Source organism: Hypanus sabinus, chromosome 16 (genome assembly GCF_030144855.1).
Source record: "Hypanus sabinus isolate sHypSab1 chromosome 16, sHypSab1.hap1, whole genome shotgun sequence".
Classification (NCBI taxonomy): domain Eukaryota; kingdom Metazoa; phylum Chordata; class Chondrichthyes; order Myliobatiformes; family Dasyatidae; genus Hypanus; species Hypanus sabinus.
Window position 1 is genome coordinate 10,698,799 of NC_082721.1, and position 24,807 is coordinate 10,723,605.

The window sequence follows — 24,807 nt, forward strand, 5'->3', positions numbered from 1 at the left end:
GGAAAAGATACCAAAGTATTCAGGCTCTCACGCCCAGACTATGTAACAGTTTCTTCCCCCAAGCCATCAGACTCCTCAATGCCCAGAGTCTGGACTGACATGACCTTACTGCCCTCTACTGTGCCTATTGTCTTGTTTATTATTTACTATAATGCCTGAACTGTTTTGTGCACTTTATGCAGTCCTGGGTAGGTCTGTAGTCTAGTGTAGTTTTTTTCTGTGTTGTTTTTACATAGTTCAGTGTAGTTTTTGTACTGTTTCATGTAACACCATGGTCCTGAAAAACGTTGTCTCATTTTTAATGTGTACTGTACCAGCAGTTATGGTCAAAATGACAATAAAAAGTGACTTGACTTGACCTGGATGGCCCACTGTAGCTTCCTCACGAGATCCCCATCAACCCACAAACGAAACTTCATCCAATTGTTCTATTCCATGTGATAATATGAAACAGTTGACAGGACTGGACACCGACTGCACCCATGATTCTGACGATGTGGCACTCCAGAACCAGCCAGACCTCCAGCTAATCTATTTTAATGTGATTACAACACTATAGAAAATTGTCTCATTCAAAAAAAATCTCAAATCAAGTGAGTCTATTCAGGAGGTGAAAGTTGCCCTTTTCAGTTGCTGGGCATGGTTCTGCAAAACATTAAGTTTGTGGCATTGCTTAAGTATAAGGATATAAATTTAACAGGTTGGTTTCTCACAATTGTTTACTAACCAATGATCTCTACTGGACGATAGTCCCGACTGACATCATGTAAAGTTATTCAGGTTGTGAATTATTGTTGAATCAAAGACTCTCAGAGCTCACTGTCCAGGCTGATATGAAAAATGCCAACAATGAACAAATAAATAACAGAAGTCTTTGAGCACGAAACTGACTTTAAAAGGGAAAGCTTGAATGGTGAGGCTATCCCTTCTCTTCTGTAGTCATAGAGCACTACAGCATAAAGACCATCCCTTTGGCCCATCTAGTCCATGATGACTACTTTTTCTGCCTAGTCATCAACTTATACCTGGACCATAGTTCTCCATAACCCTCCCATATGTTACAGTCAACCCTGCATCCAATAGTTGTACCAGCTTCTGAGTAAAGAAGTTCCCCCTCAGGTTCCCTTTAAATATTTCACCTCTCACCCTTGAGCACTAGCTCTAGTCTCTCCCAACCTCAGTGGAAAAAAACCTGCTTGCATTTATTCTATCTATACCCTTCATAACTTTGGCTACCTCTATCAAATCTCTAATTGTTCTCCTACGCTCCAGGGAATAAAGTATCATTGACTTTTATACTAAAAATGTATTTTTGTCTGTTTCCCAGTTTCCTTTCTCATTACATTCTAAATAGTCATGCAAATGCTCCATCTCTAAAATAAACCTTCCTTCTCTTACCTTCAAATTTGCATAATTCACTCATGCAAACCTATTCAACCATCTTCTCAGTTTTCATTTGCTGGATCCTTGACTCGAATTTTAAGGACATGTCTGTACATTTATTCTGCTCTAGGACTACTTCAGTAGACACAGCTTTTGTTAAACAACAACATTAAACTAATTCAGAGGAAGACATGGGACTCTGGGATTACAGGTCTAACTTTGAGTTTACTTCTAGCAAGGTGCGCACACACCTTGTGGTAGCGTGATGACTTATGCAATTAATGCATTTATACATATAACCTGTAATGAATTATTTAAACAAACAAGACTGCTTAATGAACACACACACATGACTACGCAAATATTAATGAAATATTAAATACACAACAAATACCACCTTCACGGCTAACCTATAGGAACTTATACAAGTTTAGAATGGGAATAAATAAACAGATAATATTCTAGAAGTAAAATAAATCAGCCCTCACTGCAAAATGGGACATCAATCCCTGATAAAACAATAGATTTCTTAATATTATGAAATTTAGCTTTAAGTAATGTCACAGATCAAACCTGTGGCATTATCACATGAATATAGCTCTTTTTTTTCCCAATGAAACATTTACCATGTTCAAGTTAGCTAGGCAGCAGCCTCCATCAAAACCTTTTTATTATACTTACTTTCCTTGCATCAGAAAAAATGTAAATTTGAATTTACAGAAGCAATTGGAGCACTGCAGAGGATCGAAATAAGCTACAGAGAGTTGTAAGCTTAATCAGCTCCATCATGGGCACCAGTTTTCCCAGCCTCCAGGACCTTCAAAAAGGTGGCATCATTCATTAAGGACCCCCATCACCCAGCACATGCCCTCTCCTCATTGTTAGCATTGGGGAGGAGGTACAGGAGTCTGAAAGCACACACTCAACGACTCAGGAACAGCTTCTTCTCCTCTGCCATCCAATTTCTGAATGGACAATGAACAGATGAACACTACCTCACTATTTCTTTTTATTGTTAATTTTTGTACTATTTATTTAACTGTTTTACACACACACACAGAGTAATTCAATGTTCTTCCCTCTATAATTACCTAAATTTTGCAATATACTGCTGCCGCAAAGACAACAAATTTTATGACACATGGCAGTGATATTAAACCTGATTCTGATTCATGGGCCAGTAGAATGGTAAAACAACTATACAGAATTTCTGAAGATGAAAGAAATCTGATTATCAGAACAAACAGTAAAAAATGGGAGAGCCGTAACCAGAAATTATTTCAATTATGAAAAAAAATGCTAAAATATGCCAAAAGAGTAAGAACTTCACGAATATTTCCTGTTTAGAAAGCAGATACGGTCAGAACAGGGTGTAACTGCTGATTGTAAGAGGCTTCCACAAAAGGAAAGTGCAACAGAAGGTCACACACTACAATCTGATAGAAATATGTAGCATTAAATATTATACAGAAAACTAAAAATTAAAGCTTTTATTAATGAAGTTACAGAACATATCTGGTAGCCCTAATGAAAAATACTTTTAAAAGAAATTTTAAATCTTATGCCAATGCCTTTGATCCATTATACTGTGTTGACTGAAGTGTAAATGAAATGGTAATTGTCTTTACACAGGCTTGTGTATTAGTAATCACAGCTTTCAGATATCTCTTGATGTTGGCATACATTCATGAGATATAAATATACACATGGCACTTCCTTTTGAGTAGGTGCTTGCTAAAGTCAATCAACTAAATAATTAAAGATTTTGCATTTAATATACACCCATCAGATCATTTTTTTTGTCATTCAGCTCAGAATAGCTGAATGTCCGGTGAGAAAGCAATTTAAAAAATGTGAAATGTGTTAAGTTAACCAATGTTCTTGACCAGACATGAATACATCAAAAGCCATCAGCACTAAATATATTCAAGGAGATTGGCTAAAGAGCCAGAGATGAGAATTGTTATAATTGCATGAATGGGCAAGATATGTAATGTGATGCCCTGTAGAATGGTGAATAGAAGCTTTGAAAATAAAATGGAAAAAGAACATTAAAAAATAGAAACAGGACGAGGCCTTTTGGCCCTGAGCCTGATCTGCCATTTAGCAAGATCATTTACCTCAGTGTAACTTTCCTATACTAACCACCTGCTCTTTAATTTCATTAAAGTCCAAAAATCTTTAGATCTTTGATTTGAATATGCAGAAGCAACTAAGGTTCTTGGATAGTGAATTCTAAAGGTTTGCTACCACTTGTGAAGGACTTTTTGAACTTTCAGTCATGAAAATCCAACCAGTTACTTTGAGTGCATGACTTCTGATTCTGATTACCAACAACCAGAAGAAACATCATCCCTACCTACATCAACCTTGTCAACTTCTGAAAGAATAGCTTACTACAATAAAATGTTCTAACAAAATAATACAACATACAATAGTAGCAATAAAAAACTACAAAGACTGACAAACAACCATCGTTCAAAAGACAAACTGGGCAAATACAAAAAAATAAGTAAATATATAATACTGAGAAAATGAGTTGTAGAGCTCTTGAAAATGAGTCCATAGGTTAGACCATAAGACACTGCAGCAGAATTAGGACATTTCAACATAGCTCATTTCTTATCCCACTCAGCCCCATTCTCCTGCTTTCTCCCCAGTCTTTGACCCCCTTACTAATCCAGTACATGTTAACCTCCACTTTAAAGAACCCAATGTGTTGGCCTCCACAGCTCTCCTGCTTTCTCCCCATAGCCTTTGACCCCCTTACTAATCCAGAACATGTTAACCTCCACTTTAAAGAACCCAATGTGTTGGCCTCCACAGCTCTCCTGCTTTCTCCCCATAGCCTTTGACCCCCTTACTAATCCAGAACATGTTAACCTCCACTTTAAAGAACCCAATGTGTTGGCCTCCACATGGCAATGAACTCCACAGATTTACCACTTTCCGGCTAAAGAGATTCCTCCTCTGCTCTACAGGATCATCTCCTAATCTGAGGCTGTACCCTCTGGTCCGAGACTTAACCACTGTAGGAAACATCCGCTTTGAATCCATTCTAGAGGCTTTTCATCATTCAAATGGTTTTAATGAGATCTCCCCTCGTTCTTCTGAGCTCCACTGAGTACAGGCCTAGAGCCATCAAACGCTCATTAGTCAACTCTTTAATTCCCAGGATCATTCTTGTGAACCTCCACAGGACCCTGTCCAATGGCAGCATTCTTAGACAAGGGGCCCAAAACCGCTCACAATACTCCAAGTGCAGTCTGATCAATGCCTTATAAAGCCTCAACATTACAACCTTGCTTTTATATTCTAGTTCTTTCAAAATGAATGTAACATTACATTTGACTGACTCAATTTACAAGTTAATCTGTAGGAAATCCTGCTAGATATGTCCATACATGGCCTCCTCTACTGCCATGATGAGGCCAAACTCAGGTTGGAGGAGCAACACCTCATCTACCATCTGGGTAGCCTCCAGCTTGGTGGTATGAACATTGAATTCTCTAATTTCCGGTAATTCCCTCCCCCTCCCCCTATCCCAGGTCCCTCTCTGCCTCTCTCCCCTTTCAACTTTCTGCTTCTTTATCTCTCCAGTTCTTTCATGCTTATCCCCTCCCCTCTTTATCTTTCCTCTGATTGATTTTCCTCCTGGCGCCTCTAGGCACTACCCCCTCCCCTATCTCTATTACTGGGCTTCGGCCGTCTCTTCCCCCCATTCCTGATGAAGGGTTTTGGCCAGAAACGTTGGCTACTCTTTTCTCACTGATGCTGCCTGACCTGCTGAGTACTTCCAGCATTGTGTACGTATTCTCTGACTCCCAAGTCTATTTGTACCTTTGAGTTCTGAATTTTCTTCCCATTTAGAAAACTTTTTCACCTTTATTCCTTCTACCAAAGTGCATGATCATATACTCCGCCACACTATATTCCATATGCCACTTCTTTGCCCATTCTCCTAATCTGCCAAAGTACTTCTGCAGATTCCCTGCTTCCTCAACACTACCTGCCTCTCCACTTGTCTTTGCATCATCCACAAAGCTATCAATTTTGTGATCCAAATCACTGATAAAACATAAAAAGATGTGGTTCCAACACTGACCCCTGCGTGACACCACTAGTCACCAGCAGCCATCTAGAAAAGGACGCCTGTATTCCCAGTTTTTGCCTCCTGCCAGTCAGACAATCTTCTATTCATGCTAGTATCTTTCCTGTAATACCATGGGCTCTTATCTTGTTTGGCAGCCTCAAGTGCTGCACCTTGTCAAAGGCCATCTGAAAATCCAATAGCCTAGATCTATATTTATCTATACAGTACTCATAAACAGATGACTAGAGAGCAATATGTTACATATTTGAGTTGGAGTTTGTAACTAAGCAGGAGTGTGTTGTAATCAATATTTCAGTAATATTTGAGTAATACTGTAAATATATTATTTGATTAAGCATTCTTGGTTTACATAATTCATTATGGGTTATAAGTAAGAAGTACGTGAATGGCATATATCATCATGCCATCATGTTATTTGTGAGCATTTCACTAAAAAGAAAAGCTAAGCTGACACGTTATCCAAGCTCCTGTATTTTTTTCTTTTGATTAATTTCTGTTATAAAACAGAACACATAATAATTTTTCACCCAATGGTTAAATGGATTTAGGTCTTGAAAAATTAAAAAATATATATTATTTTCCCCTCTTAATATAAAATTACATTCAGCAAAACTGTGCTTTTGATATTCACGTTTTGGTTATTTTATTTTCTTAAGCCAATCAGTAACAAGTTTTCTGAACAAATGAAAAATATGGTTTGAGGTGTAAAAACTGAAGATCATCTTTAAGCAATTCTACTGTAAAACATCCTCAAACAATAGCACAAATGTAGCCTTAGTAACCACCTTGCCACCAATGAAGAAGAGACCGCAGCTAACCAATTGAAATGGTCCCAGCAGTCACAGTCATGACAACAGCAGAGCCAATCATTTACTTTGCTGCTGAAAAAAGTCCTTATCACAATAATGTAGAAACATGCTGCACAACCTTCCTCTGTGGTTTAAAAAGGCACCTTCCTTACACTGAACCACTTAAAGTATATTCATTGTAATGACTAATATTAAAATATGTTTAATGACCAATTCAATTTACTTATCCATGGGGTTTATCCAGTATCAAATTATTGAGGTTGTCCATTGGATCATTCTATTCACCAATGTATTCCCCTTCCCCACAGCTGTAAATTAATTTTCAAGTTTTATTGTGCATTTATTACAGATTAACAGTTAATCTCTTTTGCATGTTTTACAAATAATATAGAGGGTTACAAAATGTATTTAAAATAGAGTTTGAATAACACTAATACTCCATCTTGTGGTCACTGTGAATGGTGCTTTCTCATCCTCTGTGGTCTAAATGAAGCAGAAACTGTCTGCTTCAATGATCACACTGATCCTCAGTAGATGTGAGAATTCAGCAAAGATAAAGAGGGCTTTAACAATGTAGCTCTGCTTCTGCATTCCCCAATCACATTTAGTAAATCTTTTGGCACAAGAATCCCATAGTCTTTGTTACGATATTGTATGACATCAGACATTCTAGTAACACCCGACATAGGGCTCTTAATGTACAATGTTTGTATTTGGTGCCTGGAAAAGCATATTAAGCATGCAATGTGTGGCAAGGTATAGAATATTTTTTGTGATAAAAAGCTGCAGCTGCAGAATTCTATTTCTCACAGAGCCCAAGGCATTGTTCCATTTGCAAATCCTCAGCATGTAAAACATTAAGCATTAAGGACTAGACAACCTAAGCACAGTGTAAAGAATCAGAATCTTAATCAGATTTAATATTACTGGTATATGTCATGAAATTTGTTGTTATGCAGCAATACATTGCACTATATAAAAACTATATTACAGTAGATATATATATCTTTAAAAAGTTAAATTAAATAAGCAGTGCAAAAAAAGAAAGAAAAAAGTAGTAAGGTAGTGTTCATGGGTTCATTATCCATTCAGAAATCTGATGGCAGAGGAGAAGAAGCTATTCCTGAGTTGTTGAGTGTGTGCCTTCAGGCTCGTGAACCTCCTCCCTGATGTTATCAATGAGAGGAGGGCATGCCCTGGGTGATGAGGGTCTTTAATGATGGATGTCGCCTTTTTGAGGCATCGCTCCTTGAAGTTGTCCTAGATGCTGGGGGAGCTAGTACCCATGATGGAGTTGACTGAGTTTACAACTTCCTACAGCTTATTTCAATCCGGTGCAGTGGCCTCCCCCAACACCAGATGGTCCTTCAGCCAGATAATGCGCTCCATGGTATATTTGTGAGTGTCCCTGGTGACATTCCAAATCTCTTCAAATTCCAAATGAAATATAGCAACTGTTGTGCCTTCTTTGTAACTGCATCCATATGTTGGACCTAGGATAGATCTTCAGAGAAGTTAACACCCATAAACTTGCAAATGCTCACCCTTTCCACTTCTGGTCCCTCAATGAAGACTGGTGTGTGTTCCCTCGTCTTACCCTTTCTGAAGTCCACAATCCATTATTTGGTCTTACTGATATTAAATGCAAGGTTATTGCTGCAATGCTACTCAACCAGCTGATCTATTTCACTCCTGTACCTTCTTGTCAGCATCTGAGATTCTGCCAACAATAGCTGTGCCATCAGCAAATTTATAGACGGCATTTGAGCTATGCCTAGCCACACAGTCATGGATGTAGAGAGAGTAGAGTAGTGATAATTATTTAGAGATTTTTTTCAAACTGGCCTAGTTAAAATCCCCCAAAATGATGAGGAAGGCATCAGGGTGCACTATTTCACGCCTGCTGTTTATTGCTCAATTCATCTAGAATTCGTCTAGAGCCTGCTTGACATGGGCCTGAGGTGGAATGTACACAGCTCCCAAGATGATGGCTGAAAACCCCCATGGAAGAGAAAATGGATGACATTTGATCACTAGATGTTCCAGGTTGGATGAGCAGGACTGGGACAGAACTGCCATGCTTATGCACCACAAGGAGTTAATCATGAAGCATACACCATCCCCACTGCCTTTGAAAGACTCAACAGTCCTATCTTTGTGATGAGGGCTGAAGCCAGCAATCTGTTTCACTACGTTCGGAATGGCAGGGAATAGCCAAGTCTCTAAGAAGCACAAAACACTACAGCCCCTGATGTCCCTCTGGTCCGGCAATCTTGCTCTGAGGTCTTTTGTTTTATTTTCCAGAGACTGCACGTTTGCCAGCAGAATAGTCAATAGTGCAAATTGGAACCCTCTTCTCCTTAAATGAACTTTTAATCCAGCACGGCACTCTCTCTTCCATTGTCTTAAAGGGGAACCACACTTTTGACTGGAGACTGCCGTCTGAGATTTGTTAACTTTGAGTAGCAATAGTTTTTTTTATAAACACAAGAGTCTTTGAATGGCTTAAAATAATGTTGCTTACTGTATTGTCCATGGCTGTAACTGTGGATTTCAGTTGTAGCTGTCTAAAATGGAAATACTTGGAAGATTTCGATCCTAACTAACTGCTAGGTTACCATGGCAGTAGTGATAGTAAGTTGTCATATTAGGTGATTTTAATTTTCTACATATTGACCGGGACTCCCATACTGTGATAGGATAGAGTTTGTCAAATATGCTCAACGAGTTTCCTTAATTAATATGTACAGGTCCCAACCAGACAGAGCTCAGCACTGAATTTCCTCTTGGGGAAGAGACAGAGCAGATGACAGAAGTGAGTGCAAGGGAACAGTTTGGATCTAGATTCAGAATCAGAATCAGGTTTACGGGCATGTCATGAAATTCGTTAACTTTATGGCAACAGTACAATGATAAATGATATGATAAAATAGAGAGAAAAAACTGAATTACAGTAAGTATATACAAGGTATGTCCATTAAGTAGTTAAGTAAAAGTAAGTAGTGCAAATAAAACAGAAATTAAAAAAAGAGGTGAGGAAGTATTCGTGGGTTCAATGTCCATTCAGAAATTGGATGGCAGAGTGGAAGAAGCTGTTCCTGAATCGCTAGGTGTGTGCTCCTGTACCTCCTTAGAAACATAGAAAACCTACAGCACAATACAGGCCTTTCAGCCCACAAAGCTGTGCCGAACATGTCCTTACCTGAGAAATTACCTAGGGTTACCCATAGCCCTCGATTTTTCTGAGCTCCATATACCTGTCCGTGAGTCCTTTAAAATACCCCATCGTATCCGCTTCCATAACCGTCACCAGCAGTCCATTCCAAACACTCACCACTCCCTGTGTAAAAAACTTACCCCTGATATCTCCTCTGTACCATTTTTATCCTTCCTGATGATAACAATGAGAAGAGGGCATATCCTTGGTGGTGGGGGGGGGGGGGGGCTCCTTAATGATAGACTCGGCCTTCCTAAGGCACCGCTCCTTGAATATGTTTTGGATACCACGGCGGCTAGTACCCATGACAGAGCTGACTAATTTTACAAGTTTCTGCAACACCTAGATCTTGTACAGTAGCCACCCCCCCCACCCCCATGCAGGACCATAATGCAGATCGTTTAATGTCATTTCCAGTACACATGTAGAAATGAGTATCAAATGTGTAACTCTGAATCCGAGGCAGCATAAAAAAAATTAAAGTACACAATAATAAAAAATACGATATATAAAATAGCTTTATAATACATACATATAAGATATTCTGACAGGAAATGATAAAGGTGGTTGTGGGGGTGATGGGGTGGGTTAGTGGGTGGAGGTGTTTGATTAGCCTTACTGCTTTGGGAAGGTAACGGTTATTGGGTCTGGTGGTCCTGGCCTGGATACTACATAGCTGGTGATCATAATTCCATTAGTTTCATGGTGTTTCTGGAGAAGGATTGGACTGGTCCTCAGATTAAGATTCTAAACTGGAATAAAACTGAGTAATCTGGCAAGTGTGGATTGGGATAGATTGTTTCCTGGCAAAGAGCTGCTTGGTAAGTGGAAAGCCTTTAAAACTGAAATATTGAGAGAACAAAATCCTTAAGTTCCAGTTAGAATAAAAGGCAAGGCTTACAGGATTAAGGAACCTTGGTTATCAAGTGATATTGAGGCCCTGGTAAAGAAAAAGAAGGAGATACATATCAAGTACAGATTGTTAGGATTGAAGAAGGTGCTTGAGGAGCCCAAGAAATGTAAGAGAACACTTAAAAGAGAAATCAGGAGGATAGGGGGTTGCTCTAGCCAAAGCAAAAGAGAATCTCAAAGGCTCTTATAGCCATATTGAGAGCAAAAGAAGAGCAAGGAATAAATTTGGTCCTTTGAACATCAGTGTAGTAATCTGTGCATGGAGCTGAAGTTGATGGCGGACATCTTAAATGAATATTTTGCAGCTGTATTTACTCAAGACAGGCAACCAGTCTATAGAACTGAGGAAAATGAGTAGCAAGCTCACTGATTATATAGAACATAGAACATTACAGCACAGAAACAGGCCCTTTGGCCCTTCTTGGCTGTGCCAAACCATTTTTCTGCCTAGTCCCACTGACCTGCACCTGGACCACATCCCTCCATACCCCTCTCATCCATGTTTTTCTTAAATGTTAAAAGTGAGCCTGCATTGATCACTTCATCTTGTAGCTCATTCCACACTCCCACCACTCTGTTTGAAGAAGCCCCCCCTAATATTCCCTTTAAACTTTTCCCCCTTCACCCTTAACCCATGTCCTCTGGTTTTTTTCTCCCCCTAACCTCAGTGGAAAAAGACTGCTTGCATTCACTCTGTCTATGCCCTTTTATATACCTCTATCAAATCTCCCCTCATTCTTTACGCTCCAGGGAATAAAGTCCTAACCTATTCAACCTTTCCTGGTAACTCAGTTTCTCAAGTCCTGGCAACATCCTTGTAAACCTTCTCTGCAATCTTTCAACCTCATTAATATCCTTCCTGTTATTTGGTGACCAAAACTGCACACATTATTCCAAATTCAGCCTCATCAATGTCTTATACAACTTCACCATAATATTCCAACTCTTATACTCAATACTTTGATTTATAAAGGCCAATGATTCAAAAGCTCACTTTACTACCCTATCTACCTGTGATGCCACTTTTAGGGAATTATGCATCTGTATTCCCAGATCAGTCTGTTCTACTGCACTCCTCAGTGTTCTACCATTTACCTTATATGTTCTACCTTGATTTGTCCTTCCAAAGTGCAATACCTCACACTTGTCTGCATTAAACTCCATCTGCCATTTTTCAGCCCATTTTTCCATCTGGTCCAAATCCCTCTGCAAGCTTTGGAAACCTTCCTCACTGTCCACTACACCTCCAATCTTTATATCATTAGCAAATTTGCTGATCCAATTTACCGCAATTATCATCCAGATCATTGATATAGATGACAAATAGCAGTGGACCCAGCATTGATCCCTGTGGCACACCACTAGTCATAGGCCTCCACTCAGAGAAGCAATCCTCCACTACCACTCTCTGGCTTCACCCATTGAGCCAATGTCTAATCCAATTTACTACCTCACCATGTATACCTAGCGACGGAATCTTCCTAACTAACCTCCCATGCGGGAGTATCCCATGTATCTGGATTATAGAAGAGGTGCTTGCTGTTGAGATGAATTAGGGTGGAAAAATCCTCAGGGCCTGATGAAGTGGACCTTATGGGAGGCTAGTGCAAAATTACAGGGGCACTGGCAAAGATATTTATAATGTCCTTTGCCACAGGGAAGGTGCCAGAGGACTGGAGGATAGCTAACGTTGTTACGTTATTTAAGAAAGGCTCTAGGAAGAAGCCATAAAATTATAAACTGGTGAGCCTGACATCAGTTATTCAAAGGTACAATGCAAGACAAGATTTATAAGCATTTGGTTAGAAAGGGGCTGTTTAGGGATGATCAATATGACTTTGTGTTTGGCAGTTCAGATGATCAACCTTACAGAGTTTTTTGAGAAGATTAACAACGTTGATGAAGGGAAACCGTGTCTGTAGAAACCTTAGCAAGGCCTTTGACAAAGTCGCACATGGTCCTGTAGGTTAAGTTGCTTGACAGTGAGGATGAAGTAATCACTTAGATTCAGCACTGACTTAGTAGGAGAAGTCTGAGTGGTAGTAGATGGCTGTCTCTCTGACTCGAAACCTGTGACTAATGCTATGCCACTGGGATCAGTACAACATCCATTGTTGTTTATCATCTACATTAATGCTTAGATGATAATGTGGTAAAGGGTATCAGCAAATTTGAGATGACACTAAGACTAGGGGTGTAGTGGACAGTGAGGAAGCCTAACAAAGCTTATAAAGTGATCTGGACCACCTGGGAAAATGGGCTGAAAGATGGCAAATTGAATTTAATGCAGATAAGTTAAGGTGTGGCACTGAGATGTGCAGTCAAACAAAGACACCTGGGAACTCAGATCCATAATTCCTTAAAAGTGGTATCATGGAGTTGAAAGGAGAGCTTGTTTTCACATTGGCCTTCATAAACCAGGACACCGAGTATAAGGGAGAGACGTTATGCTGAAGTGGTTTAAGACTTTGGCGAGACCAAATTTAAAGTATTGTTTGCAGTTCTTATCACCTATCTACAGGAAAGATAGCAATAAGCTAGAAAGAGTGCAGATAAAATTTACACAGATGTTGCAAGATTTGACATCCTGAGTTCCAGGGTAGAATAGGTTCAATAGGTTAGGACTTTATACCCTGGAACTCAGGAGGTATACAATATTACAAGGCATATATATAGAGCATGAATATATGCTGGTCTTTCCTCCTCAGGTTGGGTGAACCTAAAGATTCAGGTTGAAAGGTGAAATATTTAAGGGGAATCTGAGAGGGAAACTACTTCACTAAGAGGGTGCTAAGAATGTGGAATGAGCAGCCAGCAGGAGTCATAAATGCAGCGTCCATTGTAACATGCAGGAGAAGTCTGGATAAGCACATGGACGAGGGAGATATGGAGGACTATGATCCAGATGCAGGTGGATGAGATTAGGCATAAAACCAGGTGAGAATAGACTAGATGGGCTGAAAGGACTGCTTCAGGGCTGTAATGCTCTATGACTCTAAGGTCTGGAAGTACTTCAATAACATTTGACCACATGTCCTTTTGCATTTGTACAGGGCCCTGGTGAGACCACATCTGGAATATTGTGTACAGTTTTGGTCTCCAGGTTTAAGGAAGGACATTCTGGCAATTGAGGAAGTGCAGCGTAGATTCACTAGGTTGATTCCTGGGATGGCAGGGCTGTCTTACGCAGAGAGATTGGAGAGATTGGGCTTGTACACACTGGAATTGAGGAGATTGAGAGGGGATCTGATTGAAACGTTTAAGATAATTAAAGGATTTGACAGGATTGAGGCAGGAAATAAGTTCCAGATGTTGGGAGAGTCCAGTACCAGAGGGCAAGGATTGAGAATAAGAGGTCAGTTATTTAAAACAGAGTTAAGGAAAAACTTCGTCTCCCAGAGAGTTGTGGAGGTGTGGAATGCACTGCCCCGGAAGACGGTGGAGGCCAATTCTCTGGATGCTTTCAAGAAGGAGCTAGATAGATATCTGATGGATAGGGGAATCAAGGGATATGGGGACAAGGCAGGGACTGGGTATTGATAGTGAATGATCAGCCATGATCTCAGAATGGCGGTGCAGACTCGAGGGGCCGAATGGTCTACTTCTGCACCTATTGTCTATTGACTGATATTCTACAAACGTTTGTAAATCCTGGCCACATATGTAAAGACTAAGCAACACACACAAAATGCTGGTGGAACGCAGCAGACCAGGCAGCATCTATAGGAAGAAGTACAGTTGACGTTTCGTGTCGTCGACTGTACTTCTTCCTATAGATGCTGCCTGGCCTGCTGCGTTCCACCAGCATTTTGTGTGTGTTGCTTCAATTTCCAGCATCTGCAGATTTCCTCGTGTATGTAAAGACCAAACTCTTTGGGAAAGTTTTTTTATCTTATCTTTGCACACACAAGTAAACAAGTGGTTTCTCAATGGAAAATAAAACCAGCTGGCGAGGTGACCAGGGATGCGGTTGACAATTGACCCAGATGATTCATACTTTTCATTATTGGAAAATGTTGATTATTATGTTTTAAAGTTTGATAACTTTATTTCACTACCCTTGGATCTTTAACAGAAATATAATCCATTAAATATCTGTTACAGTAAAATATTCAGGCAAATTTCAACTATCCAATGCAATGATGGGAAACTCCTCTATGGATAATCGATTGGTAATACAAAACACATTAAAACATATTTAATATGTTGTAAGGAATTTAGTTCACATCTATAGCACTCAAAGAAAATTTGCAATCAAGAATTTGTGGACATTTTACAGTACAACATCATTTCAGGGTTCAGTACAGTCCTGCTGTGTAAATAGTTTCAATAAGTCTGTATGTTTAATGATTTTCTAATACAACCTTCCATAATTCACTTGTAGGTAATGCAGTATTATTGTAATGTTACACAGCTAATATATGGACACAGCTATTATATGGAGGCAGTGTGTATCAATTTTAGTAAGGCTTTGGACAAAGTTCCCTATGGTAGGAGTAGTGGTTACTTTAAAAGAAACCAAAACCACTTGGAAACTAAGCACAGGGGTTTAACCTGTATGAAACACTCCAAAAACAACAAAGTTCTAAGTCGAAGAAGGTACATTCAATCCTTTTTAAAGAAACCAGCAAAGGCGAGCAATCTTGCAATGATAAAAAAAACTAATGAAAATAAAACTAGTGATATAATGAAGTAAGTGGTCTAAGCATATTAAAACGTAGTTAAACATAAGCCCTAAAAAAACAATTTCCCTGGCCTATCCCATGCCCCAACCAAACTAAAACTAAAGACAAAGCATGAATACATGACTATAGTCTTAACTTCTGCCACGTCCCAATCAACGTGATTAGACTAGTCAAGTTCTGCAGGAATCCATTATGGTGCCTCTGCTCTTTGTGATGTTTATAAATGACTTGGATGAGGAAGTGGAAGGGGGGGGGGGATTAGTAAATTTACAAATGACACAAAGGTTGGAGGTATTGTGGATAGTGTACAAGGCTGTTGCGGGTTACAACGGGATGCAGAGAGTTGGGTAAAGAACTGGCAGATGGTGTTCAATTCAGTAAAGTGTGAAGTAATACACTTTGAGAGATCAAACTTGAAGGCAGAGTACAAGGTCAATGGCAGTATGGAGCAATGTGGAGGAATAGATGGATCTTGGAATCCACGTCCATAGATCCCTCAAAGTCATTTCACAAGTTGACAGGTGAACCCATATGGTGTGATCGCCTTCATTAGTCAGAGTACTGAGTTCACAAGCTATGTTATGTTGTAGCTCTATAAAACTCTGGTTAGACTACAATTAGTGTACTGTGTTCACTTCATTACAGGAGGGTGTGAAAGCTTTATGGAGGGTGCAGAGGATATTTACCAAGATGCTGGCTAGATTAGAGAACATGTCTTTCGAGGAAAGGTTGAGTAAACTAGGGTTTTTCTCTTTGGAGTGAAGGATGAATGGCGAATTGATAGGGAGTATAAGATAATGAGAGGTTTAGAGAGAGTGGACAGCCAGCACCTTTTGCCAGGAGTCCATTGGCCAATGCCAAAGGGCATGCATTTAAGTAAGTAGAGGGAAGTTTAGGGGAGATATTAGAGGTAGTATTTTTATACAAAGAGTGGTGGGTAAGACATTTTTTAACAGGCTTTTAGAGAATTTTAGATGGGCCAATGGACAGAAGAAAAATTTGAGGGTTAAGGTCTGTGTAGGAGGAAGGATCAGACTGATCTGAAGTAGATTGATCTAACTCTTGAACCAGTGAGATAACTTCATTCACCTCAAAAATGAACTGATCACTGAACACAACCTATGGATTCACTTTAACGGACTCAACAACTCATGTTATTATTTATTTACTCTTTTATTTGCACAGTTTGTCCTCTTTTGCACATTGGTTGTCAGTTTTTCTTTGTCAAGTTTATTGTCATTTAACTATACACACACACACATATATATAATATAAATAATGCAATATAACCTCATATGTAGAAGCGAGACAACTTTTCTCTAAACCAAGGTGTAAAGCACAGTAGTACACATAACACATGATAACTTATGAAGGCAAGGATAAAATCTACAGATGAATCACACATAAATAACCAACTAAAGAGCATTAATAACAAATATTGTATAGAACAGATTAACCAGTGACACTTTGAATATGATGCGGCAGGAAGTTCCGAAGCTTAATGGCCTGGGGGAAGAAACTGTTTTCCATCCTGGCCTGACCATTCTTGTTTTTATACAGACAGACAGACATACTTTATTGATCCCAAGGGAAATTGGGTTTTGTTACAGCCACACCAACCAAGAATAGTGAAGAAATATAGCAATATAAAACCATAAATAATTAAATAAAAATAAGTTAATCATACCAAGTGGAAATAAGTTCAGGCTCAGGATGTCTGACACTCCGAGGGAGGAGTTGTAAAGTCTATCTATGCAGTTTTTCATTGATTTTATTGTTCTACTGTGAATGCCCACAAGAGAATGAATTTCAGTGTAATATATGGTGACATATTCATACTTCAATAATAAATTTACATTGAACTTTGAAGTAGGTTTATACAGGTTAGCATAATTTTTTGTTGAAGGGCCCATATTATGCTGTACCATTCTACATTCTAGTTACATGACCCCGAGTCTTGTGGTGGAATGGAGATATGTCTCTACCAAAGGAGACAAGGCAATCTCTCCCTTTGCCAGCTTCAGATTACCCTTGGGCAAGGTGTAACACCTGCTTAGCCCCTTGATCAGGGTCACATGAAGCCATAAGAGCAGGTAGTGGATGGTCGTATGAGCAGCTGGTGCATATCACAAGTCCTGGTTATGTAATCACTTGATGCCAGGCAGACAATCTCTAGAGTATTGATAATGGCTGGGGTCACCCATTTTGTAAAGACAGTGCCCAGAAGGCCGGACTGGCAAACAAATTCTGTAGAAAAATTCGCCAAGAACAATCATGGTCAAGATCATGATCGCTCATGTCAAATGATACGGCACCTAATGATGATGACGATGATGATATTATTATTATTATACTAATTAATGCACAATTACAATATTTTTCCTATTAGTGTAATTTTTCTGTATCTTGGAGGCAGGGTTTTAAGCCTGAAAGTGGAGGCTTCTTAAATTTGAAATTGCAAGTTTTAGAACTTAAAGCTTGGGACTCTTTGAACCTGAAAGTGCAAACGTTTTAAATTGAAGACGTTTTTTTTTACAAACTAAGTGTGAATTTTCAAAGGCTTGCATAATTAACACTCAAGTACTAAATCAGCTATTGATTAATTAAAAATCTAGCATATGGCATTTACATGAAAGCTGCATAAACACATACAGTAAGAAAGAAGGATATGCTGAAAGGATTAAAGAAATTAAATTAAACAGCAAGTATTGGAAACACTCATCATTTAAAACATGTTTCATGTCAGATTCTAATGAAAGATTAATCTTTAATGTTAATAGTTAACATATTAACAATGAAATGTTAACAGTTAACAAAGGTACATGTGAGGGGTACGGAGGGCTATGGTCCAGGCGCAGCTCAATGGGACTAGGCAAGTCAAATGGTTTGATATGGACTGGATGAGCTGAAGGCCCTGCTTCTGTGCTGTAGTTTTCTATGAGTTTCAAGTGTTAGATGCCTTCTGACTTGCTGTTTATTTTCAGTGTTTTCTGTTTTTATTTAAGATTTCTAGGAAGTGCAGTTTTGTGATTTTTATTTAGGGTTAAAGGAAGTAAGGCAGGAGAAGGCTCACATTGAGGTTGAATATCAGTGCCAAATACTGTTTCATTTTATGTAATTCTATGTATTAGCCAGAGGACATGTCCTACATTCAGAAGAAGCAATAAAATTATTATTAATTTATTTTGAAGAGTAAATTTATGTTCATCATTAGCATATGCACCATTGAGTCACAGAATTTATGGAAGCTATAAAACAATGTATTTTTGAAAAATAGTTATGATCTTTACATCTTTTTTTAACTGTGCTCTTTGATTTCTTTTCTGTTTGTTGTATAACATGCCTAGAATTTTTTTGCATTGGTTTCCTTCACTCTAATACCATATTCATGTTTGCTGATGACACCACTGTTGTGTCATAACAACCTCTCACTCAGTGTCAGCAAGACCACGGAACTGATTGCAGGCTTCAGAAGAGGAAAACCAGAGATCCATGAGCCAGTCCTCATCAGAGGATCAGAGGCGGTTAGCAACTTATTTCAGAGGATCTGTCCTGCACCCAGCACGCAAGTGCAGTTGTGAAGAAAGCATGGCAGTGCTTCTACTTCCTTAGGAGTCTGCTGAGGTTCAGCATGACATCTAAAACTTCGCCAGATGTGTACTGACTACATCATAGCCTGTTTTTTTAAGCATGTTGCACCAGACAGTCAGCTATTCTTATCTGGCATGTGGTGTCAGGATTGGCCTCCTTTTGGATTAACTGGGTCACGATATGAACGTTCCTGACTCAACCCTTGCATTTTTCTTTTACGAGGCCAAGTGGTTAGCTCGACACTCAACCCAGCATGGATGGAAAGTGTGCTCAGGGGTGGCCCGACTTGGATTCGAACTCAGGAGCCTTCGCTCCGGAGTCCGGCACTGATGCCATTGCACCACCAGCCAGCCGAACGGAAGCACCAATGCCTTTGAATGGAAAGTCCTACGAAAGGTAGTGGATTCAGCCCAGTACATTAGATGCCAACCATTGAACTCATCAACATGAAACGCTGCTGTAGGAAAGCAGCATCCATCACCAGAGAGCCCACTACCCATGCTCTTTTCTTGCTGCTGCCATCAGGTCAAAGGTACAAGTGCCTCAGGATTCACACCACCAGGTTCAAGAAGAGTTACTACCCCTCAAATGTCAAGCTCTTGAACAAAAGGGGAGAACTACACTCACATGCCCATCCATTGAGATGCTCCCACAACCAGTGATCTCACTTTTAGGACTCTTTTACCTTGTTATCTCATGTTCTTGTTATTTATTGCTATTTATTTATATTTGTATTCGCACAGTTTGTTACTTCTGCACTCTGGTTGATCTTTCATTGATCCTGTTATAGTTACTATTCTATAGATTTGCTAAGTATGCTTGCAGGAAAATGAATCTCAGGGTTGTATATGGTGACATACAAGTACTTTGATAATAAATTTACTTTGAACTTGCAACTTCTGATCTTTTCCGTCATCACTCTACATTACAGAAACTAATTTGATATTGGAAGATGATAGAGGTCAGCACAATTAAGCCCCTTGCAGCTTAACTGCTTCATAATTCCAGTAACCTAGGCTTAATTATGACCTCTAGCGCTGTCTGAATGGAGTTTGTGACCTCATTCATGCACTTTCCCCCCCCAAGTTCCTGCAGCTTATTCCACATCTGACAGACACACCAGTTGGTAGGTTAAGTGGCCACTGTCAATTGCACCGGTGTGTGAGTCAGTGTTGGAAGCTGGGATAGTTGATGAGATTTTGGGGAAAAGAGGTTACTGGGGTAAGTTAATTGGGAGTAGCATTGCTCCGTAAAACTAGCATAGATGTAGTGGCTGTACTAGCTTCCTTCTATGTCATGAAAAAGTACAAAGTATGTCCTCTCCTTGTCTTCCTTTTCTGTCCATGGTCATTTATATTTACTCCTATATTACATTCTATAATTAATTATAACCCTAGTTCAAGTCTGGTATTAATAACTACAATATTGACAGTGATACGGGGACCAACTTGCCAAGCCACATTCAGAGTTCGGCTCATTTCCAAACTTCACATGCACTCATAAGTTCTGGGAAACTGCTAAAGATCTTCTAAAGCAGGGGTTCTCAACCTTTTTTTATGCCATGGTCCCCTACCATTAATCAAGGGGTCCACTGACCTCAGGTTGGGAACCGAACCCCTGATCTAGAGCATTACAAAGAAAACTCATACCAGAATGATAATTTAAGATGGAATGAAATCAGACCTCTGGGCTGTTGGATTTACAAGTGCACTGTGGCTATAGTTAGTGCTGCAGCAATCCAGAGTCAATGGGTATGATTGGTATATTAATTACCCCTAGTATAGATAGGGAGGGTGTAGAAGATTAAGGTGATGGGGGCGTGAGAGGAAATTTAGGATTAGTGTAGATGGGTTTGATGGTCAATGCTGGTCCCGTAAGCCGAATGACTATTTATCTATGTGACTTTTATTAACTGTTATGTCCTGCACCGTACTGCTGCCACCAACAACAAATTTCATGATATGTCAGTGATAATAAATCCAATTCTGATGTTTAGATAAATGAGGTGTTCTTATTTAACATGCAAGATTCTAAGTAGATTTGATAGGATGGATGCTGACAGCATGGTTCTGCTCCCCAGGAAACAGTCATACAGAAATTAAAATCAACCATCCATCAACCCATCTTTGGAATGTGGGATGAAATCAAAGCCCATGCAGTTAAAGGGAGGACAGGAGAACAAGAGGGGTGCAAGAGCCTAAACGCACACTTCTTATAGGATCAGCTCTACTCTACACTGTCAGAGTTCTGAATGGTCCATGAATCCATGAACTATTTGACTCACTTTTTGCATTACTTGTTTTAATATACTTTTATTGTAACTTTTATGGTAATTTTTTAATGTATTGCACTGAACAATCCTTGGAAAACAACAAATTTCAATAGATATGTATCAGTGATAGTAAACCTGATTTTGAACCTAGCACAGACCACATAGTTCAGGACTGAACCTGGGTCAGTGGAGTTTTGAGGCACCAGCTCTATCACTCTGCCACCCCAAATCTCTATGATTAAAGGGTCACCCGTTAAAGACAGAAGGCAGTGTTTCCTCTCCAGGGGCTTGACATCCTTTGGAATTCTCTGCTGCAAAAACTGTGCAGAAACAGCCAATGCAGATTGAGATATAAACATCTTTTTGGTCGATAGGCAAGTCAAGGGCTATGGAAAGGAGCTGTGCAGGAAAAGTCAATGAATAGATTGCAGAATAAAATGCAGAATTATTTTGGTCTATAGAAAAGAGAAGGAATATAGAAGGTAGAGTTGTGTAGGAAAAGTCATTGAATATATTGCAGAATCAAATAAACATTTTGGTCTAGGCGAGTCGAGGATATGGTAAGTACAGCTGTAGGAAAAGTCACTGCAGGCTGAGGTAAACATATTTACAACTGGTCTACAGGTGAGTCAGGAGTGTGGAACGTGGAGCGGTGCAGAAAAAGTCATTGAATATATTGCAGACTGAGATAAACATTTTGGTCAATAGGTAAGTCAAGTGGACCTGATGATAAGAGATAGTTTTGAGGTCTGAGGATGGCGCGGGTCAACTTATATACTCATTTAATCTATTGCAGACCGAGATAAACATATTTTCGGTCTCTAGGAGCTGACTGATGCAAAATTGTTTTTGAACGTCTGAAGATGGTGCGGGTCACTCTATATTAAAACAACATAAAAGGTCCTAATATTTGTCGTTATGGTGTCGGGAAGGTAATTGGGGAGCGCCGACTTACCCCAGCCTCCTTTACGGAGGGCCACGCTGTTGAGCTCGCTGTTTGTAAACAGACGCCACTTCAAGATGGCGGCGGGAGGGAGCAACCTTAGCCCCTGCAACCGAGTCAACGTCCCTAATGGCGGCGGCTCGGGCAGCCCGACCCTCGGCACCGGCTCGTCGCCACCTCCCTCGATGTTGGGGGCCAGCCCGGGCGGGGTAGGGGCCGGGGCGGCGGCCGCCGCCGCGGTGGTGATCTACCGGGAGCCCATGTACAACTGGCAGGCCACGAAGACGACGGTGAAGGAGCGCTTCGCGTTCCTCTTCAACAACGAGATCCTGAGCGACGTGCACTTCCTGGTGGGCAAAGGGATGGGGACGCAGCGCATCCCCGCTCACCGCTTCGTGCTGGCCGTCGGCAGCGCCGTCTTCGACGCCATGTTCAACGGCGGCATGGCCACCACCTCCACCGAGATCGAGCTGCCCGACGTGGAGCCCGCCGCCTTCCTCGCCCTGCTCAAGTGAGTGCGGCCTTGGGCCGGCGAGAGGTGGATGGTGGGGGGGGGGGGGGTGATAACGGCGGTTGGGAGCTCGAGCATTTAATTTAAAACCACTGGCGCGGCCGGTAACCGGCGGCTGCAGGCCACTCCGGGAACAACCCAGCTAACCTCCCTTGGCCGCCGTCCCCGTTGCATTATCCCTCTTCCTACATTCACCCACAGTTTTATTCACATTTTAACGGGGGGATTTTGGTGTTTTACTTGGGACGGGCATTTTTCAATTTGCTTACTGACGGCTGCCTCCCCACCCCCCCCCCCCCCTTCAGTAAAGATATAATTGCGTGAGTTTTTTGGTGTGATGTGATTTCGGCCCGCTGTTGTTTTGTCTGCCTTTGAGCAGCGAGAGCGCCGCAGGGCACGGAGCTGGTTTCCTTTCTGGATCACGCCCTGTGTGTGTGTGGCTGGAAGGGAGGGCGGCGTTCTCCATCTCCGCCGATTCATTCATGCGTTCCGCCTGCGGCTGCAGAACCGGGGACCGAGCCGGCCAGCCGCCGCTTTCTTAGAGCAGAGCTCGGTGACAGATGTCCCGTCCGCCTTCTCCCCTCTCCGCATTTTTAAAGGTACTTCCACTGGATTGACAAAACCCACGTTTTTGTGTCCTGAAGAGGTATGTGTTTTTGTTAACGAGGTTAGACGTTTTGTCTATTGACCGTGGAAACGAGGGATGTTACTTGATTTATTACAGAATAATTGGAAGAAGGCTAATTCACAACAGAGCAACTTGGAAGTCTTCACACCTAGCTAATCTAAAATTGGTTTTGAGATTGCATTCTAGCTGTGTTTATTTATAAAACACTCCGGATTTTGATTTTTTTTACATGTACAATTAATGTTTTGTTTCCATTTTAAAGACGTTCCAGGTTTTTTTCCTTTAATGCCCCGCCTTTTTGGTTCGCATTTGCGCTCTGATGTGAGAAAAGAGTCCCTCGATATTTCTTCCTCCCCCCCCCCCCATTTAATTAATTTTTAATTAAAACAATTAAAAATTGTTTTAAAATTTAAAACAATTTTAAACATTGTTTTAAACAATGTTTACCCCATGTTCAAACTTCATCTTCAGCTTTTAAACATTTCCAAAATGCACAGCTTTAATATGCCAGGCTGGATTGGAGTTTGACCTGGCGTGTTTTATGTGCATCTTATTTCAATGTGCAGTAATGCGCAGTGGAACTAATGTAATTGGCAATGTTTTTGAATTTGTCTGCTGTCTATCTAATGTGCTATGTCCTTCAAAAGCTTTCTTAAAAGAATTGATGCTGCTTTTGACACAATGGTAGTATTATTTATGTATGCACTTGTCTGTTACAGAGATTGTTAGTTGAACTTGGGCTGCGTATTGGTGAGCTGTTTCAGCAAATTGTCACATTTAAGCCCTGTTGTTATTTAATGTTGATAATGCTTGGTTTATGGCAGGATTTGATACAGAAAAATAAGTACAATCTTGAAAAATACTTTCTTCCCAAAGATAGTAAAGATGATTGCATCATCTCATTTTCTTGGTATAATAAGACATCACTCACCCCCTACACTAAAGTGTTCGCCCAAAACTAAACTACTCCATCTGTGCCTTTCAATCTTATAAACCTCTATAATGGCACTATGGACTCACTTTCAAGGACTCTTCATCTCGTGTTCTCAATATTTATTGGTTATTTATTACTTTATTTACTGTAAATAGCCAGAACAAAATGAATCTCAGGGTTGATTATGATGTATGTGTAGTTTGATAATTTAGTTTGAACTTTAATGAGTTCAGAATTGTACTGTTTAGAAATGAGCCCATGTCCATGCTGACCTTTTATTTCAGCCTATTTGCTCAGGCCCCTTCTCTAAGAAAGAGTGTGCTGGCATTGGAGAAGGTCCAGAGGATGTTCATGGAAATAATTCTAGGAATGAAAGGGTTAATGTACGAGAAGCGTTTGATGACTGGTCTTCAGAACGATGAGGAGGGATCTCATTGAAACCTACCAAATACTGAAAGGACTAGATAGGGTGGATGTAGAGATGATGTGGGGGAATCTAGGAATCAGAACAGCGATAAAGGGTTAGTCAGAGGTTGGTAAATCTGTGGAATTCATTGCCACAAATGGCTTTGGAGGCCAAATCAGAGGTTGATTGGTTCTTGATTAGTCAGGGCATTAAAGGTGAAGGCAGGAGAATGGGGTTGAAACAGATAATAAATCACTCAAGATGAAATAGTGGCACAGACTTGATGGGCTGAATGGCCTAATTCTTCTATGTCTTACTGCATTTAGTCCATATCTTTTTATGTCCTGAAATAGATACCCTTTACCTGCTAAATTATTGGGGGCCCTGTTTACCAGCCATTAT

The 24,807-nt window shown here is 40.3% G+C and overlaps 1 protein-coding gene and 1 long non-coding RNA gene across 4 annotated transcripts in view; one reads left to right on the top strand and one right to left on the bottom strand.

Annotated features, from left to right (window-relative positions):
- Positions 1 to 22,077, bottom strand: part of LOC132406004 (uncharacterized) — a 73,309-nt gene extending 51,232 nt beyond the window's left edge. Inside the window, exon 1 of the long non-coding RNA XR_009516033.1 lies at positions 21,939 to 22,077. This is a non-coding gene — a long non-coding RNA (uncharacterized LOC132406004). The remainder of the gene's footprint in view (positions 1 to 21,938) is intronic.
- The window catches only part of LOC132406002 (BTB/POZ domain-containing protein 2-like), a 38,084-nt gene continuing 35,217 nt past the window's right edge, over positions 21,941 to 24,807 (top strand). For 2 of the 3 annotated variants that reach the window (XM_059991115.1, XM_059991113.1), the window contains exon 1: positions 21,941 to 22,437. In XM_059991115.1, coding sequence (XP_059847098.1) covers positions 22,004 to 22,437 — 434 coding nt within the window. In that variant the 5' untranslated portion in view covers positions 21,941 to 22,003. The remainder of the gene's footprint in view (positions 22,438 to 24,807) is intronic. The other variant, XM_059991116.1, reaches the window with a different exon arrangement.